This window comes from Embiotoca jacksoni, unplaced genomic scaffold, assembly GCF_022577435.1.
Source record: "Embiotoca jacksoni isolate LCO1_2020_lvr unplaced genomic scaffold, fEmbJac1.0.p SCAF_4, whole genome shotgun sequence".
NCBI lineage: Eukaryota > Metazoa > Chordata > Actinopteri > Embiotocidae > Embiotoca > Embiotoca jacksoni.
Window position 1 is genome coordinate 13,453,787 of NW_027185392.1, and position 20,402 is coordinate 13,474,188.

The window sequence follows — 20,402 nt, forward strand, 5'->3', positions numbered from 1 at the left end:
CACACAGACTGGAGAAGAGACAGGAAGCTGCTGCCGCGGCAGAGGCTCGAGTTTAATGACACAACAATCTGAATTAGTTTTAATCAGCAACAACATTTAGTACAACCTAACCTAACCTAATCCTAACATCAGCAGACAATCACCATTCACATTTACATAATGTACAAATACTGAAAACAAATGTTGTGCAGAAGAGAAACAATGATTTTACAGATACTGAAATGACTTGAGGATTGTGTAATTTGCCAAAAGTGATATCAACCAGACAGACAGTGCAGTGATCGGCCAACGTCACCATGTATCTACTCTTCTTATAAAAGCAGACAGACAACTCTGATTTATGACACTCGCAGAGGATCCACTTGTTGTTACACTCTGTATTGGCTTTCATTAGCTCTGGGCCCTGGGTTAAACCTTGGCGTTTGGAGCGTGTGTGTGTGTGTGTGTGTGTGTGTGTGTGTGTGTGTGTGTGTGTGTGTGTGTGTGTGTGTGTGTGTGTGTGTGTATGAGTGTGCGTTTGAGAGAGAATTATCAATAAGGACAGGGCATTGGTCCTAAAAGTTTGTGGCTCTTTCTAAAGAGCTTGCACCAGAGGCTTGCCCTCTAATCACGGATCACACAGTTGCAAGCTAATAGCTAGCTGCTGTGAGAATATAGGCCCAAGCCTTTGACACCACAGAGACACAATGACCTTCCCTGCTTCACTTTGTCATTGGTGAGTAGCTGTCTGACTGTGTTTTGACTGTAAAACACCTGGTTTGAGTGCCAAGTACAATCCTGTGTTCCAGCTCAGTGGCTTCACTTCTACAGCGAGCTTCAGGATTTGTGCTCACCAACTGAGTAAATAGTGCAGTCCCATTCAAATATACAATTCACTGAACAGGTGCAGTCAAAAATTTAATAAGTCTGGAGCTATTGAAGTCCAGTGTACACAGAAACCTCCATTAAAGCTGGATTAATTTACACAAGTCCTCCTGAAAGCAAATAAATGTCGAAATGACCAAGCATTTTCAGTTCATATTATAAATTTGCATGTTGCTTTACATTCTGGTTTTGTTCCTTTCGTGTGCAAATGAAAAGCCACACCTGCTCGGACACAAACAGGATACTGACTCTACAGGTCGTCACTCAGGCCAGGCAGCGAAAACATGTCAACATTTTCTAATTCAGATTGTTTGTGCAATTTCTATACAGTAAATGAACACTAAATTTTAAAGCAGTTGGAGGGGAAAACGTGATTTAGACATTGCAGTGGGAATATTATCTTCACATTTCGGTTGACAAACATCTATCTTCTATCAGAGCTCATGCTGTAGTGTTTCTATCTCGGTTGTATTAAAGCACTGGTTCCCACACTGAGGGCGATCCCTGCCGTGGAGCGAGCTGAAAACACTGCAAAGTCAGCATCTCTACTGAGACTCAAGCTGAATTAATCTGATTCACAAAAAAACAATAAAGAGCGCTCTGATGCCACTAAGATTGTTGGGACTCAGGTTAGCCAGATTGATAAAGTAAAACAACATGTTCAGTATAGGATGGTCAGAGGTTTGTAAAGAAAAACAGCTGGTGCTCTCGGAGCAAATATGCCAGTAATTCAAATCCAAAATGTAAAGACCCCTTTCTTGCTCTCAGCTTCAGAGTCACTACAGCAGGAGAGCTGAGTGGTTGTTTGTGCCCAAGAAATATACCATCTTGCCATCAGATTGCCATCTTGCTATTTTGGAGCCAGAAGTGACCAACAGTAGATCTGACTCAATCTGATGGAGAACATCACACCCCGCCTACCTATAGCGGAAACCTGACTGCACCACAGGCCTGTCAATTAAACAGACACACCCAATATCGTTTTTAAGGCCTAATATCTAATCTATCTCTATCGCTATATAATTAATGATGGAATCCTTTTCGGATGACAGAACTCTAAAAAGAAGGAGGGACTTCAGCAAATGATACCATAATGACTTTAGGAAAAAAATAATTGACTTTGTATTTCATCAGATAAATTGAATGGGAGTCTATGGAGCCAGAGCCTTTTTGGATGCCGCCCCTATGGCCCTCGGTGGTATTGCAGTTTAATGCACTTCCACATTGGCTTCCATTTCCAGACCTGGAGGCTACATCCACTTTTACATACAATCTATGATTTAAATCCTGGCCTCCTGATCACCCCAACCACCCTGACCAGGCTCTCTACACGGACTTCTGTACTTCATCAAATGACATGCATCTACTATTTACGCAAAGGTGAGACCAATTGTCACACAGACACACTGTCTGCTAGAGAACTGGCACGTGCATCACAAGCTTTGCCGTGATACTGGACTGGTCATTTGATCTACGAATATTCTCTCAATCTACTATCAAGAAAATCTACAATATCCTATTGTATATATTGATATTATGATGGAAAATTACATATATTGTAACTCAAGATTTGACCAACATCTGCGCTGTTCTTCACTCTCTAACTACACAACTACAACAAGAATGAAAGTGTGAAAATAAACGACAAACTGTGAGAGTAAGATTTAATAAAGAACCACACAAGACACAACATGAACAATCATGTTTCAGATCAGAATCTGCTAAACACACAAAGGTGTGACTAAGTACACTGATAAAATCACAGAGTTATTCATCTTTACCAGCACAAGCCCAAACCTGGGACACATGCACATGTGCAGATTTAAAAGTCTATTTCCAGCCAGCAAATCTGTCTCCTCGATTTATTCACCCTGGAGGAATGTTTCTTCTTTCAAACAAGTGTGTTTAAATTTCAGGAAGCAATACAGTCAGGTCAGAGGTGACAGCCTGCTGATTTGTGATGCATTCAAGCAGATCAAAGACAGAGAAGAAATGGTAATCAGAGGCAGGAGGTGATGAGAGGAAAAAAGTATTTGATAAAATGCTCAGTAGTCATTTGGTTGATACATCATGTGATGGTGATCTCACCTCCAGTTGGCTTAAATGTTACATTACTCACATGTTTGCATGCCCATGCAGTGCATCTCTTAACTTTTATGTCTGATTCACACCAATATCAGCATTAACACAGCTGTTTGAAACAATTCCCATTCAGTGACATCACAGCTTTACTTACTTACATCAACTCTGGCAGCGAGTCACAGTTTGTAAAGCCAACACGCTCTGGATTCACATCAGAGAGGCACTCCAAATTACATTTTACCCACTTACAAAGATCAAGAATCACGTGTCAATTCAAATCTGTTACACACCGAGATGTTTATGTGCACCGCACTCAGCGTTCACACATACAGGTTTACTGTGATGATTGCAGACATAAAGAATGTAATCTTTTACACACACACGTACAGTACGCACAAATCGACAGCATCCAAGACAACAAACATCTGCAGAGTCTGACGAGCTGGAAATCAAATCAATTCCTTTACCGACTTAAGAGTCAGAGGGTTCCTCAAGACACGGAAATACTGCACGCAACACAATATGATCACATCACTGAGAGTGGAGCTGTACTCAGTCAGACCTCAGGTGTTTTCATTTTGTTGAACTGCTCAATAAACGTATCAATAAGTGGAGCTGAAGTAGCTACATATTTATGAATCTGTTGGTACCACCTTGTTTTACAGGGGATGTTATTTCATAGTAATTTCCAACAAAGACAACTGATATGTTTCTGTAATTTCTTAGAAAGATTCCTGGACTGTGTAATTTGACTCCAACGGAGTGTTCTGAAATCACCCCCTTGTCGACTCGTTCTCTAATCTCCACTGTATATAATAGACACACTAAGTAGTTCACACAGAGGTAAGCAGCAAGATTTAGGTTTCAGACACCATCGTTTTGCGCCATAATCGTCAGCTGTAGAGCCATGCAACATCTTAAACTGAGAGATGTTTCTAATATTTTGCCCCCCCCTTCTCCCTCCCAATCATATCGATGATTATAGGATAATTAGTGGAAAAACAGCTCACGTAGTTTAAGAGCACTACAAACTACACATTCTCCAAAATGATCATGAAGTTGAATCATCAACTCTCAGTTCCTGAACATTAAAACCTTCATGAAGGGAGGATTTACTGCACCGCTGCCGTTTTGCACTGCATTAGTTTCAGCAAGTGTTCCTAAACTAGCAACTGAGTGGGAAAAAAAAAAAGCTTTTAGAGGTGAGGTTTAATTGATAATCAAGTAAAGAGCGGGACAAAGCCTCTAACATTAGCCAAAACAATTGACATGGCTCAGGTCAAATGCAGCGGGTGTGAGGGGTACTTTTTCTTACATAACCAGTAACCACAGAAAAAAAGCTTATGTTAGAGGAAAGCAGCAACCAACAGTGACGTCACCCACTGGTTTGTGAACTGACGTCATGAAGCTTCAAGTTCGGACTTTGTCGGATTTTTGGAGCGGTTTGAAGGCAGAAGTGACCATATTCGGACGGTGGTGGATCTGAAAACCCAAGGACCCTGTGCCCCGCCCATCAATGGAAGAAACCTGACAGCACCAAAGGCCTGTCAATCACACACGGCCCCAAAAACACCACCTTTTAGGCTAAACCTCTATTTATGACGGGATTATTTTCCGATTTTTTTATTTAAAAAAAAAATAAAATGTATATAACATTTATTTTTATTATTCAAAATGAATAAGAAGGAGTGACTTTAGCTAACAACACTGAAATAACTTGCAGAAAAAACTGTATTGACTTTGTATCTCATGAGCAAAGTTAAATGGGAGTCTATGGAGCTCTTCCGCATCTGCCTCATTTTCAGACCCTGAAGCTACATCCACTTATATAAAATCTTTGTTGGAGCAGATACACTGTTCATATCCATTCATTACAGTTTGTTCTTTTTTGTTTTTACAAATGAGACCACCGGATTCACATCATGTTGCCCTTATTATGTAAACACGTATTAAGATGTGCTTAATAACAAATAAGGATTTATTTTTATTTTTATTATTATTATTATTATTGCATTTTTAAGACAGAAATGTCACATTTTGTTACTGGCTGTACTCGTTGTTACATAAATCTGAATACTTATTTTCCTTATTTTTGTACACGTGGCACATTAAATGTTTCCGTGTGTTGAAAAAAACAAAAATGAAACAAAAGAAATTGAAGGATGAAAAAAAAAAAAAAAATCTTACTCACCTCATTTGAGGTAATTATAATTATGGATCATGTCACAACACAGAGAGCGGTGCGTGTCTCAGGTTGTAGCCTCGGGAGGGTTTCCATTATTTTCTATCAATTACGACTACGCAAAGCTCCTCCGCAGACAGCGAAAAGCTCCTGATACAGTTAAAAAAATATTCAGCATCAAAGAGAAGAAGGAAGAGGAGAAAAATGTGCAACAGCACAAACTGAAGCTTGATGTTCTAAAATTAGTTCAAAAGACAATTTCTATTACAGAATGTGTTAAATATATGCATATAAATATTAAATGACAAAATGTCTGAAGGATGATTAATTATTCAGCGAAGGAAATGAGCTTGTCCCTCAGAGCAAAAAAAAAAAAAACAAGTTGCAGGGATCCTCATCCCTTCAATGAAAACGGTGTCAAAGAGCTGCAGCAGCTCGAGGTCATCATCTAGTCTATCCATGGTAACTGTAGTCAAGGTGAGTTTCACTTTCTGTGACTCCAGGGGATTAGCCTGCCTTTCTATAGGCTCAGCCTCTCTCTATAAACAATAACCTAGACACAGTACTGCAGCAGTGCACACCCTGTTATCAGGGCTAAGGCAGGCCACTGCTAATCAGATCACGCCCATTAGCTAACTGCATTAACGTGTTGTGATATTCGACATGCAGAGTCTGCAGCTCCCGGCGAGCTAATGCCAGAGTGAGTCTGTGACATCACGCGCACACACAAAAATACACTTCAAATGAGAACCGTTTAAGAATTGTGCTACAAATGAGCTTAGAAAATATTGTTTGACTCACAGACTCCTACTCAACATGTAGGCAATTCTGATGGAGCAATATTTGAGCTGAATGATGACGTGCTCATGTTTGAGCCAAGGATAACATTTATTATGCCCACCATCTCAGTATGTTAGCATGCAAACATTTTCATACCAGCAGTAACAACAAAGTGCGGCTGAGGCTAATCAGCCTAACAGTCATTTAATCCAAAAATATCGGTGCAACACAGATCACGAGGGATAACAGTTCATCAAAACATTAATGTCTGAATCAGATTTTATGGCAATCAATCAGCGGTTGAGAAATGTTGTTTAAAAACCAAAAATCCCTGAACAGCTGAACTTCACGTGAAAAAAAACACACGTGTGACCACGTCCACATGGGAAACATGTCGTTTTGGAACATATTTAATGGTGTAATGTGTGAAGCCCATGTAGATTCCCATGTAAAAACACATCATCATATGTTGCAACACGTGATAAACGTGTGATCACACGTGATCACGTGTCCCATGTGGAAAACATGGGGAACTGGTGTTTTTTCTTTTTCTCAGTGATGCCGTTATGTCAATAGATCACAAATACACTGTTTCGCCCTCAGAGAACTATGAATGTCTGCACAAAATTAGATATTTCAGTCTGTACCAGTGGTGGACTGAAAACAATCCCTACGGCGATGCAAATACTAATAGATGCTCCTGTGACCATATACATACATTGGTACTCTTTGTTCATGCACCCCAGACACTCATTTTAAATCAACATGTAAATCTATCTGTGAAAAGCACTTGTTGAGTCTGATGAACAAATGTACACATTCACCACTTACAGCATTTTTCATGAGCTACAACCGTCAGAGCTACTTTAGACCTCGGCAATCAATATGGTGAACATGCACACAGAGACACATCAGTGGAGGAGGGCATCCACTTGGTTTCATGAATAATGAATCAGACTCTGCTGACCCATCTGCTTTACGATTAAGACCCAACAGGTCACAAGATAAATCTGAGGGGCCATGAAAAGTCAGAGAAGATTTTTTTTTTCTCTTTTTATGGCCACTGCATTTATGAAATACTGGATAGTTTCATCAGCCTATAAAAGACATTAAAACTTGCACTCTCTCTTTGCGTCAAGTGCTGATGAGTAGGGCCGCCACAATCATGACACTTTACTGAATGATTAAGTGACCTACAATTGTTTGTGATTAAGGTTTTAATTGTCTTTTTCTGTTTACTTTATGCGACTATTATTTTATAAGCCTACACATACACCTCATGAATTATAAAAGCCATTCATTGGCTGTGGTGTTAGGCTTTGCAAATTAAACCCATGATTTTAATGTCAATATTTTTGCTACTGTCCACAAAGTCTCTTTTGTCCTCCAACAATACAAAAAAATAAACAAGTTCACTGGATGAAATGTTTCTTCATTGCAATGAACATGAGCACTGACTTTGTTTTTAAATGAATCACAAATACATCTTACCGATGGAGTTAATAATATCTTGAGCTCAATATGTGCTTTAATCTGAACCAGAAGTACCCAACAAAAGCACAAATTATTCCTGTTTGAGTAACGTTAACTAAGAACTGAAACGCTCTGCTGTTTAAGGGCATTATTAAAAAACAAGTAAAACAGTACGGTATACTTGTGACCTGTTTTGTTGTAAAATATATGTTGTCAGAAGAATCCAATGGGGCTTGAGCCAAGCACACAAAGAGGGAAGCTGAACGAATCTTTAGTTCTGGTCTTTTTATGGGAGTTATTGACTAAGATGAAAAATACAAAACAATGATAGCCACATTTTTTTTTTAATCAAAAATAACGGTTACTTTAAAAAGATACAACAATTTCATTCAGTAACTGTCAAAGACTGTGACAAATTGGTGATTAGCTGATGCGGTCAGCTCCAACAATCAGTCAGATTTTAGGCAGTCTGGTTCACTCGGTGTCCTAACACAGCACTGAGGTTTTCGCTTTTCCTGTGGCCTTCAGTTTGTCACCTCCCTGCAGACAGAAAAACTTGTACCAGAGCACTGTGCACACATCTATGGACTCTCTCTCTCTCTATTTTTCAAAAGTAATCCCCTCCCTGTTTGCCTCACGTGGGAGCAGCCCCAGATAATCCTCAAACAGTCGGACAGCTGTCATGTCAGAAACGTGCAGGACAACCTGCAAGTGATGTAACAGTAAAGAGAAGAATACTCAGACTGAATATATAAACAGGTCTTTTTAAGCCCTGGTTTAAAAAGTCATTATGCCTGGCAGTGTGAAAGAGTCTGCCTTGCAGTGACAAGAAACAGCAGGTGCCGGTTTGTTCAGGGGAGCTGGTGGTCTTCAGGACAATAACAGAGAGGTTCTGCGGTCACGTGCAGACTCTCCAGTTACATAAGAGCATTTTAGGATTTTGTGAACCCATTGTCAGGACGAGTACAGTAATCATCTTTAACATCCACTAGCAGATTGTTTCCTAAAGCCAGAGCCGACGCAGATTTTATCCAATTCGGCTGCTGGGCCTGAATATCAAATCATGATCTCCAAATACAACAAGTGTCCCATGATAAATGCACCCAAAATGTAAACATCTGCCTTCTTCAGAAAGAGTGGTGATGATGAGTTGTAATAATCACATAAATCACTGCTTACACTTTTCAAAAATAAGACCAAAGTAAACAGAAGACAAAAACAAAAAAGAGGGTAAATAAGGAAATATGAAGAGCTGAAATTATTCGGAAAATGATTACTATTACTATTAAGTCACTTTTCCGCAAATTACTTGATTCCAGTTTCTCAAATGAGAGGATTCTCTGCTTTTGAGCTTCATAGCACTGTAAACAAAATGATTTTTTTTTTTATGTAAACCTGTGGGTTATATACAACTTTAAGACAACACTTTTGGGCTTTGAAAACTGTGATAAACATTTTTGCTATTTTGTTATGTTCTTTTATACAATTAATAAGCAGAATAAATGCCATGTAATGAACAACATTTGCAGTTACAGCCCAAAAGCAGAATCTTTACCCACATTCCTCTTGACTCTGGTCAGCTTTCTGCTGTTTATAAGAAATATATATAAATATATTTATTGTTGTAGAAAACACTATACAACAGAATTTCACAGCTATAAAAATATCATACTTGGCTGAAAGCAAATCAAAAATGTCAACATTGCAGCACATCAGCTGATTTCATGGTCTGATGCTCATCAATAAAGGTCCAATATTGATGCTGTTCCGCCTTCAAATTCATTCAATAAATAACTTAACATGCGTCTATGTAACGTCCCAATTACAAATGAAAAGTGAAATTTAAAGGCAATAAAATGAACCTGTGCTCAGTTAAATACTCAGACATTTTGCTGCCTTATACTTGGTCTGGTATGACCAGGTTGTGGTCGCTCATGTTAGCAAACAGATGTTGCTGACTATTCCACTTCTGCTGCTGTCACACTACATTTAAGAATTTAACGTTATCAGTTGTCGCCGTTCAGCAGCAGATATTCACAGCAAATGTACCTACTCAAGTAAGTTTTTACAAAAAATGCAATTAAAACACTGCATTGTTCTGACATACAGGATTTTTAGACTTTAAGTTTCTATTAACCGAATAAACCTGAACCAATTGTTTCACTGACAGGTTGAGAACGGTGGAATTAAGAGAAAGAGGACACAAGCACCGTGAAATCACTTCGACCCTGCTGGGCAGGGAGGCAGGCCTTCATTAGGTTTAGTGAGGAGTGAACCACAGGGGGAGAGTCTTTTGGCCCCTGGAGGCTTTGTTTTGGAGGTATAGTTATGGCATCATTTATTGACAACATCAGGTTTTTCCACCACTTCACCACCTCAAGGCACAAAGTCTGGTCTGCGATAGCAAAGCAACAGAGGACATGTGAGATGAGCTCATTCAGCTTCAGGTGGTTTCTAACTTGTTACTAAATCAGTGATTTCATCCACAATGAGGGAAGTAGAAATGCATGCATGACACACAAACTTTTGCACGGACAGAGGCACACAAATTTGTAGTGCTGAATGTTCAATTAATGCAATATTCAACCAACAAAACAGTTTGCAGCCTCCGAGAAGTGACAATTCCCTGCTTACCATTGTTTTTTTTGATCATGTAAACTGAACGTCCTACAGATTCAATTATTGGTTTGACAAAAAAAAGACAACTAGGCATGTCTCCCTTGGGTTCTATGACCAATTTTTAACCTTAAATAAACTAAACTGAAAAAAAAAATGAAAAAAAAAATCGAGAATAAGGATCCATACAGCCATGTCAGCAGCTCTGTGAAGCTGTTCTTCAACACTTAGTGCTTAGAGATAAATACTAACCACAGCCTCTAGCATGCTCTCAGTGACTATGCTAACATTGCTGATGTTTAGCTGGTATAACATTTACCATTGTCAGTCTTAGTTCAGGACATTTGCATGCTAAGATCTGCCAATTAGCACTGAACACAGACAAGTACAGCTGAGGTACTAAAAACTTAAATTTTTGACCTGACAATGCTGCGAGAGGATCAGCCATTGGTGTCGTGCTGCCAGAATAGTAAATAGTTAATCCTAAAACAAGAGCCAATAAAAACAAATGTAATGGTTAAAACTGTCTCGCTGACATTTAAATGTGTATTGATTGATGATTCATGAAGTCAGCCTCGTTTTGACCCGCTACCATTTGCCCTGTCAAGTTAGTGCATTACGTGTTAAGACAAAGTCAACATTTCTTGTATTAATTTCAAATTAAAAGCCTTTCAGCGTTTCAGTAGGCAGACACCCTTCATTTCTTATTTTTATTGTTTAACACTTGATGGAACTTTTTGTGACTGAAATTTAAATGAAATCATAAAAAATTATCAAATTAAAGCAATTAAAAACCACATTATCATGTAAACTTGACTCAGTCAGAACAGTGGTTACACAACCTCAAAAACAACAACAACTTGACCATGTGCGTGTGCTCCGATACTTTAACAAATAGCAGCACTACACCTCTGGGATTAACAATAGATAATCAATCAGTTAGGTCAACCAACGCTGTCAGCACAGAAGCAGTGCAGCGAGCACGGCTACAACTAATGAAGTGATAATAAAAAATTTAAAAAAGCCCCAATAATCTTAAACAATCTTACGGGATATAAAAATCCTGTGGTGTATGTACTATTCAGTGAAAAGCTCTTCATCCATACACCCACACAAACACAGACCTGAACGTTTAACCTGGTCCTGGTTATATAACGACCCTTTAATGGGTTTCTTCACCTCAGTGTGGATTAACACCTAAAGATCCATCAAAGTGCCACAAACCTGACACACTCTACAAATAAAACACAGAACAACACATAAAACAACACACAGAGCGTGAACATTATCTGTGCGTCAGCAGCAGTTAGTGCCTCTGAATCATTTGGGAAAAAAAAAAAAAAAAATACACCAACAACTACTTCCACTCTCGATAATTATGCAGATTATTTTCTGTATTAATCGTTTCGTCTATTAAAAAGTCAGAAAATAGTCAAAGCTGTATTGTTTTGTCAGACCAACAGTCTCAAACTTCATACATGAACTTGACGAAACAATCTCAAGGACAGTTTAGCAGCTCTACTGAAGCTTCCTATTTCACATGATCTGTATGATCGGACTAAAGAGTCAAGGAAATGTAGGAGGAAGCACTTCCATTTTTACCGAGGACTTTAAGAACTTCTCGTCCATGTAGGCTTAACAGTTCCAAACCCGGTCTTTTATTGAAGATAATGTAATGGTATTAAAAGATTCCAAACTGGACTTCAAGATATTGTGTGTACTGTCAGAGAAGACAAGAAAAACAGCAACTACTTCCATTAGAGAAACTGGAACCAATCATTTTGTTGTATTTTTGTTGATAAAACTACTTCTTCTACTCAGTAGCAGACACTAGCAGAGCGGAGTGTGATCTTAGAGTATCGACCAGGTTCTGTGGTATAAGGCACAATGTTTGCTTAAGCCTCCTGTTAATTTGCAATCACTTTATTGCACAACAGCAGGTTGACAGGCACGTACTGTATTTCCTGAAGGGAATTTCTGCCACTCAGGCCCTCAGGTTCAAGGGCATATTTAATCAAAAACACGCCTTCAATTCACAGCAGTTATTACAGCAGGTAGGACTTTGATGCCTGATTACAGCAAGTGTATCATTTTAGCAATCTGAGGTGTCAGTGATGTGACATATAGTACAAGTTAAACAGACAAGCACTTCCTTTTTACAATAAAGAGCTAAGTAGAAAGTGAATAGAGCCTCTGCTTCTGATTCTGAAGAAGTGAGCTCCTGCACAGCAAACTGCAGAAGTCACAGGTTGGACAAAGAGGGGGAATCTAAGGTATGTGTTAACAGTCTGTGTGATAACATGCCAGCCGTACAGGTTAGCATTTTATGGCCTGACATGAAAGTGCACAACAGATTTCACAAGAGTAGAATTAAACAGAAGAGAGTACAGTGTCTTCAAATACCACAAACGTCTCATTAAAAACTGCCGGGGAGTGACGAGATTTCTTTTTTTCTCCCCAGTTCAAAGCCAGCTACAACAGGCGAGGTTTATTTTTGGTCTGGAGTTTTTTTTGTTGAGTGAGGATGTATTGCAATTCCTTACTCTGATGTTTATTATGGCAGGGGTTTGCTCATTAGGTAGATGACAGGCAAACGTAGACAAATTTAATGTTGGCAGGACGCCTCTCCACACAATACAGCACCAAAAGCCACGACTCATATTGTCACACTTTCTTCTTAAACTCGGCACATTACTTCCTTGTACGGACCAAAACAACTGTTTAGGTTTGTGAATGAAAAGCTGGTCGTTCAAAAGTATAATACAGCGTGCAGATCATTGGCGACAGACTTTTCCTTTGCCTGCATGAAAATTTGTATTAAACCACAGCAAAGCTGAAGTGTAGTAACTGACCTCTATTTATCTCATGTGCTCTGATTAAACAGCTGATGGGAGAACTTGGTGTATCAGTAAGACATATTAAAGAATAAAAAAAAAAAGTGTTCCTTTTAAAGCTTTCACATTATTTTTTTATTTTTAACAGAAGAGTTCAACATTTGGGGAGATATATTTATTCAGCTTCTTTCTCAGCTTAAAATAAGAAAACACTGACAGCACGCTCTATATGGATTTGAAATACATAGACTGTATATCAAATTGGATGTAGCTTCTAAATCTAAAAGAAATTGGTCAATGTGAAAGTGCCTAGAACTGCAATACCACTGAGGACCACTAGGGGGTCAGCTCCAGAAAGGCTCTGGCTCCATAGACTCCAATTCAGCTTATTTCATGAAATACAAAGTCAATACATTTTTGCTACGAGTTGTGTTGTTAGCTAAAGTTACTCCTTCTTATTAGTTTTATGGCGGTCCATCTGAAAACAATCCCAGCATTAATAAAAAAAAAAAAAAAGGTGTGTTTTGGGGGGTGTGTCAGCATGACTGACAAATCTGTCATGCAGTCAGATTTCCACTCTCGGTGGACGGGGCGTTGTGTCCTTGGGTTCCAAATCAAGTTAAGTCAGATCTTGATAGGGAAGCTGACGTCGGCTCATCAAGTGTTCAGTCCAGTCTGAAGCTTGAGCTTTTTTTTTTCAGAGGAACATACATTGACTTCATTATTTGAAACCTTAGCCTAGTTTAATATGAACATCCAGTATTGGAACATTATATACAGACATAAAATCAGAGGAGTATATCACAGTGGAAGTGATGTACAATTTTGCCGGAGTAGAGTATCCAAATGGCCCAAAGTCCTATTTACCCAAGTGCTCAACGTGGTGAGCATTAGACTCGGGTCATTACACACAAAGCTCTCAAAGTGCTTTTTCTTTTGTTTTAAGTTTGTTTACATCCATCCAGACAGAAGTGACTAAAAACAATGGATCTGAACCATCTGTTCCTGGTGATGATGTTTGCTGACATGAAAATGACATAAACTGAATGAGTGCACTATATTTTGTGTATACTATAGTTGACAGGATATATTTTTAATACAAATTCATCAGCTTATTACTGTGTTGGTTAACTGTTTAGTTTGTAGGGAAGCATAAAAACATGTATCCATCACAGGTTCCCACAAAGTGAGGCCCTCAAATAATCAAACAAAAGGTCCAAAATATTTCATTGACACTGATGCGACATAGTGAAAATCTCACATTTAAAAACTTCAACCAGTTAATTTGTTTGCATCTTTACTTGTTCATTGACGTAAACAATTAACAAATTCTCAATATTCCTAGGGATTGTTTGGGGGGTTTTTTTCAATTAAGAGATGCAGTGTAATTTATTGCTGTAGTTAACGACTCTTTTAATTTTTTTTAAATATATGATGATTATTTTCACATTGAAATTAAAAGTTTAGGTGGTAAAAAACCTAATAATAATGAAAAAATCTCAAGTTCTTAAGAGTGCAGGCTGTTTTATCCAATATCTGAAAATATTGTGCTCTTTTCATACAAAGCACATTTGCAAGTCAGTTAATGCCATTTTTGCTTGAAAAGTGAGTTTAGAGATTAATCAATTATCAAAAGTGTTGCAGATTAATTTTATATCAATCAGCTCATTAATTGATCAACTAACTTTTCCGGAATACATACAAATATTGTGCAGTGTCAGTAGTTTTCTATCACATGGCAAAGGTGCTCCAATTTGTTCGTCAACGAATCGATTTGTCAACGAACAGAAAACTGATCAAAGACCATTTCACTGATCAATATATCGATTTAGTCATTTTTCTAAGCAAAAATTAAGTATTTACTTTATTCCTCTCCAATGAGATGGATCTAATGCTTTTCTCTTTCATACATGACCATAAACTGAACATATTTGTGTTTTGGACTGTTGGTTGAATTTAATAGGAAACCGAGTAAATATCAGTTGATATTTTAATATCAAAGTGATAAGGTAAGAAAATCATCAGGAGATTAATCAATGATGAGAATAATCATTAGTTAGTACTTACACATTAAAGTAGCTAAAACCTGTTTTTTTTTCTGGATCTGAGACATAAACCATGAATCTGTTATCAGGAGTAATTTTATCATCCTCAATGCGATGAATTAATTGACTTATATCATATTGACAAATATTGAAAAATATTATAGATATTTTAATGATTTCCATAACTTATTATTTACTTTCATATGTATGACAGCAGCTTGTTAATTGTGCTGCTGCCAATCTTGGGCAGGACACTCTTGTGAAAGAGACTTTTATACTCAATGAGACTTTTCCAGGTTAAATGAATTAAAAAAAAATTTAAATTTAAAAATTTAAAAAAAATGTAGGCTAAATAAAGTGAATGGCAGTGGTTTTTGTCAGTCAAAACTTTTGGGGACTACCTCTAGAAATATATCATTCAGGGCTTTGTTATATCACATGTGGGGAAGCTTTAGGCATCCTCCACAGGACAGATTAGCTCATAAAGACATTATTATTTCAATTTAGAAAATGAGATCGTTTCAGTCCAGTTTTCCAAATAAAAATTTCGAATCAAATGTTGATTCCAGCTTCTGAGGATTTTGTCTTTGATGAGAGTAAAGTTTTGGGTTGTTTTTCTTTTTTTTTCTCCATGTTTTCTGTCATTTTATTACTTAAAACAATTTAACTAGTAATCGTGTGCCACAGCCATAATTTGTATCACTTCGGTTCGGGTTATGTAAATAAAGAAAAGATAATCAGCATGTCTGATTCTGATCAGCTTCAGCTCAAACAGCTGTCCGCTTCTGTCTCAGATCAAGTGTCTGTGTGCGAGTTAAAAAAAACAAACAAAAAAAAAACACACAGAGGTGCTCTGTGAAGCATATGCATCCTACAGCGTGCAGACAAACGGCGGGGCTGCCACTACACACTCGTTTCCAGACCTACGGGCGAGCCGTGTTGGTGTGTCCGCTCAGAGGAGGCTGTGGGGCCGCATGGCTGCAGCTCGGAGCCACGCTGCAAAGTGTGCAGCCCAAAATCCAAACTGTCCGACTCTCACCAACACAGCCAGATTCCCACCACCGAGCCGGGCTACGGACAACAGGAGAGGCGAAGTTAGGACAGGGAGGAACTCACCTTTGAGACGGTCATATGGGGCGAGATGCGGCTGCAGGTGGTGGTTCTTCCTGACGAGGACTCAATGAAGCGGCGGCAGGGGTGGAGGTGGAGGTGGTGGTGGTGGAGCTGCTGCTGCTGCTGCTGGTTGCTGCTGCGGTGCTGGAGGGGCTGGTGGAAGGGGAGAACAGACGACTCGTGTTACATCACCGGTGGTGGTTGTATGGCGGTCACTTAAAAGTCATGATGCCCGGGTTAACCTTGAGTCCCGTAGATAAATATAAAAATTTAAAAAATAAATTAAAAAAAAAAAAAAAAGCTCCGAGGCAGAACAGTTCCCTCCGTTCCAAACTGCAGCCACCATGAAAAAAAAAAAAAAGAAAACAGCCGGTGGAGGAGGAGGAGGAGGGCGGTGGATGAGGAGAGATGCAAGTACAGGATGCGACGATAGACGAGGAGGAGGAAAGAGGGAGGGGCGAGGCCATCCGTGCATACAGTATTAATGAAGGGAGATGGAAAATAATACCATAAAGTGACACAAAGACTGCAGAGGAAACCGACACAAAACAGATATATGGGCCTTTTGAAAATACAACTCAAACAAGGGTGGATTTAGAGCTCAATACATTAATTCACCAATACCTAAATACAGCTTTGAGGTCGGCCTACTTTTCTTATTAGTATTTAGTAGTGGTATTTTCTATTTATGGTACCTCATACTGGATACTGGACTTTTCACATTTCTACATTTTATCTGACAACTTCAGTTACTTTAGTCACAAAATAAACATGATCAGCCCATAAAATGTAATTCATTTTGTTTTAACGAGCCACACCTTACAAACAATCTGAAGTTTATAGGTTCATGCATCAGGAAAATAAGGATGTACAGTAATATATGTAATGATTATAGAAAAAGGGGACTTTCTGCAAAATTATTTTAATGTGGGTTCAACTTTAATACAACCCTGTTTCCAAAATCTGAACCGTGATCACAGACGATGGTTTTCTGAGGTGTTTTTGAGCCCATGTAGTGATTTCCACTACAGATTTATGTCTGGTTTTACTACAGTACCGCCTGAAGGCCTGAAGATCACAGCCGCCCAATATTGGTTTTCGTCCTTGTACAGAGATTTCTCCGGATTCTCTGAATGTTTTAATGATATTATTGACCATAGATGATTGTTCGTAAATTCTTTGCAATTTTATGTTGAAGAACCTTATTTTTAATTGTCTTGCCTTTCACACAAGTGATGAACCTCTCCCCATCTTCACTGCTCAGAGAGTCTGCCTCTGGGGTATTCTTTTTATACCCAATCATGTCACTGCTCCGTTGCTGGTTAACCAAATTAGTTGTAGGATGTTCAATCAGCTGATTTCTTTTTTTTTTAGCATTAAACAAATGTTCCAGTCTTTTGTTGACCCTGTCCCTACTTTTTTGAAACGTGTTGCTGGCATTAAATTCAAAATGAACATATATTTTTCATAAAACAATCAAATTTGTTTCAACATTTCATTTGTTGTGTTTGTTCTATTTTCAAGAAGATATGGTTTGCATGATTTGCAAATCGTGGCACTCTGTTTCTATTTACTTTTTAAAGAGCATCCCAACTAATTTGGAAACAGGGTTGTAGTTTACATTGTTGTACAATGAAGTTGTATGGCTGGCACCACGATACTGAGTGTCTCCTCTGCTAATTCTGTGTCTCAATAGCTATGTCTTTCCAAGCCTGTCATGTGCAGTACCTGCAAATTTAGTACAAATTTTAGATGGAATAAAAACCATACCAAAACAATTTGTTTTGATGCCTTATTTGTTTAAGAGTTTTTCTTTCTAAAGCATTATTCTATGAAATCACGTCAACGCCCTCGTAAAGCGACTTTTAGAAGCTCTCTCTCAAGAAAACCTCGCAGACATGGCGCATATTCCTAAAATAAATCCATGTTGTTGCCAAATGACATGCAACCCCGGACCACAGGACGGTGGCTGGTTTAAATTGCTCTATAAGTAAACTGAGGCTGTCATGTACAGTCTTCTCTGTCAAAGCTGACAGAGAACAGTGGTCACAATGTGGCACAGAAAAAAAAAAAAAAAAAAAAAAAAGAGACGATGAGACATCAATGGAGGCCCACAGATCAGTTTTGCTGCGGGGGCTTGAAGCGAGTGAGACTGGTGAAAAATGTGGTCAGCGGAGAGTCTGTTGTTTTAGTCTCACCCGTGATGCGTATCACTGTATTTACATGAAAACTATAGGCTGAGTGTATGCTGGGCCTTTGACGTCTGTTTACTGCTCTTCAACCAACTTAACGAAAGAGCAACATTCACTGCGTGCGTCATAAATACAAATGAACATTTGCAGAAACCGTGCGCCCGTTCCCGTTTTTAGTTTTCTTTTCAGCAGCATAAATCACTGCCGTGGTTTTAAATGTAAATAATATTCTAAAGAACATACAGTATGACGTGTTGTGGCTGAGGTTTGGTGCACATCTTCATTTCAAGGGGTTTGTTGCCACCCAGTGTCGAAACGCAGCTGTTGCAAGAGGATTCGTGGACACGAATGTACTTTGCATGCAGTACTACCTCCTTACATAAGTCTGACACATTCAGTTATTTAAATTTTTATATTATAGGAGAAAAACTATCTGTAAACAAGCAATAGTTGATCACTTCCCTTGTAGAGAGTGACTTGTACCTGGAGCGCTGTTTTTCTTTTACATTAATCTCAACATCTCACACAATACAGTATAATTTCAATACAGTTTCACATCTTGACTTGTTTTTCTTGTCCAGCTATTGCAAAATACAGCAGCATGCACATACCAGTGAGGGCAGCCCACAGGGTGTGGGCATTCATCATTGTGGGATATTTGATTTAATACTTAGGTCCATATTGACACCATTTTTAAAGCCTCTATCTGTAAGCGATAATTAAAAAAAAGACCCAAAGACTTTAATCTGCTGTGTATAAACTCGAGATTTTCTGTCTGCAAGCCAACATGTTTGCTCGGTTAACAAATTTTAACAAAACTTTGGTCCACTGTCCCATTTGAGCATCTTTTAAGGATACATCTACAAAGGGTCTCCTTTAAGAGTAGAGAACACAGATGTTCTTTTTGATATTAATCCACCATTACATGTGCCATGTCCCAACCCCAAACTGATTTAGATAGTTGTTGTTTTAAGTATGTTTTAAGCCTTATTCTTGTTTGCCTTTATTGCCACATGAACTTGAGGTTGATTTATCCAGCATATCTGCAGACATCTTTGGCTAACATCTTGACCTTGGTAAGACAATGCCAGATGTTTTGAACATTAGTTAGATTTGGGATGGTGCCTCATATATTGACCTTTGGGATAATAACTTTAAAAAACAATTTATTGTCACAACAAACCATGTTCTTTTTTTACAGCGTGTAAAACCAGAGGAATCTGTTCCTGGCTGGATCCAAGAGCTGCAGAGCCAGAGGTGTAAACCCAAGTGCGTCACAAGGCAAGGCGGTGCGCGACCATCGTACCGAGCTGCTTCCAAGTGTTTTCTGGTGTAGTTTACCAAACAAAGTGTGAACTTCTTCAAGTGTAAAACTAACGCAAGTGTCGTCATAATTGTAGATTTGTTTCTCCGAGATGAGAAATTGCCGACTGTGATACAACAGTGGCTCTGAAAACACGGGTTTGTTTATCTGGGCAGCTTCGTGCTTTAACTGGATGACTAGGAACGTAAAGGAGGCAAACATGTAGAGATTTAGTTGTTTTAATTAGTCATTTTGTCAACATACTTTACAGCAAAAAGGTCAAAGTATCCTAAATATTGATCCTAAAAAGAGACTTAGGTGCACTACTTGATGAACATAAATGATATTGAAGCAGCTTCAATTCTTTAATAATTTATTTTATACGTCACTCACTACAGGCCTCTTTTAGTGAAAGTGACATGGTTTAAAAGTGTGACTGTGGGGAAGAAGATGGGCACGATGTGGGCATGTCCCAAAATTAAATGACTGGTTGAGGAAGGTTTGGGAAGTTGTAAGTCAAAAGGTACTTTTTCTGGATCACCGTGTTAATGTGCATCTCAAATTGTAAAACAAAATCTACAAATGGTCAAAAAAACAAAACACGCAAACATGCATTAAACTACAATACTTTTTAAAAACCTGTGATGTAACAAAGTCTGGCAGCATATTCCTGCTCAGACTTTTACACTTGTTTACTTCTTATCAGCTAATTTAATCTTTTATACAATATTTTGTGGGCGTGATGATCTTTTGTTGCCGTTTCTTTGAACACAAAATTTAACAGTGATTGATTCTGTCAAGTTAAAAAAAAGAAAAGTTTGTTGTCAGTAAAGCCGTTTCCATCATATTAGCACTGTATTAAAAATTGTTTACATTTTTAAATATATAGTAAATAGAGACAAACACAAAGTCTCACTG

At 38.4% G+C, this 20,402-nt stretch overlaps 1 protein-coding gene across 1 annotated transcript in view; it reads right to left on the minus strand.

The window, feature by feature from the left end:
* coro2aa (coronin 2Aa) overlaps positions 1-16,298 on the minus strand; it is a 44,254-nt gene extending 27,956 nt beyond the window's left edge. The window contains exon 1 of the mRNA XM_069167651.1: positions 15,993-16,298. Within this exon, the coding sequence (XP_069023752.1) occupies positions 15,993-16,007 (15 nt within the window). The 5' untranslated portion in view covers positions 16,008-16,298. The remainder of the gene's footprint in view (positions 1-15,992) is intronic.
* Between the last annotated feature and the right edge of the window lie 4,104 nt (positions 16,299-20,402).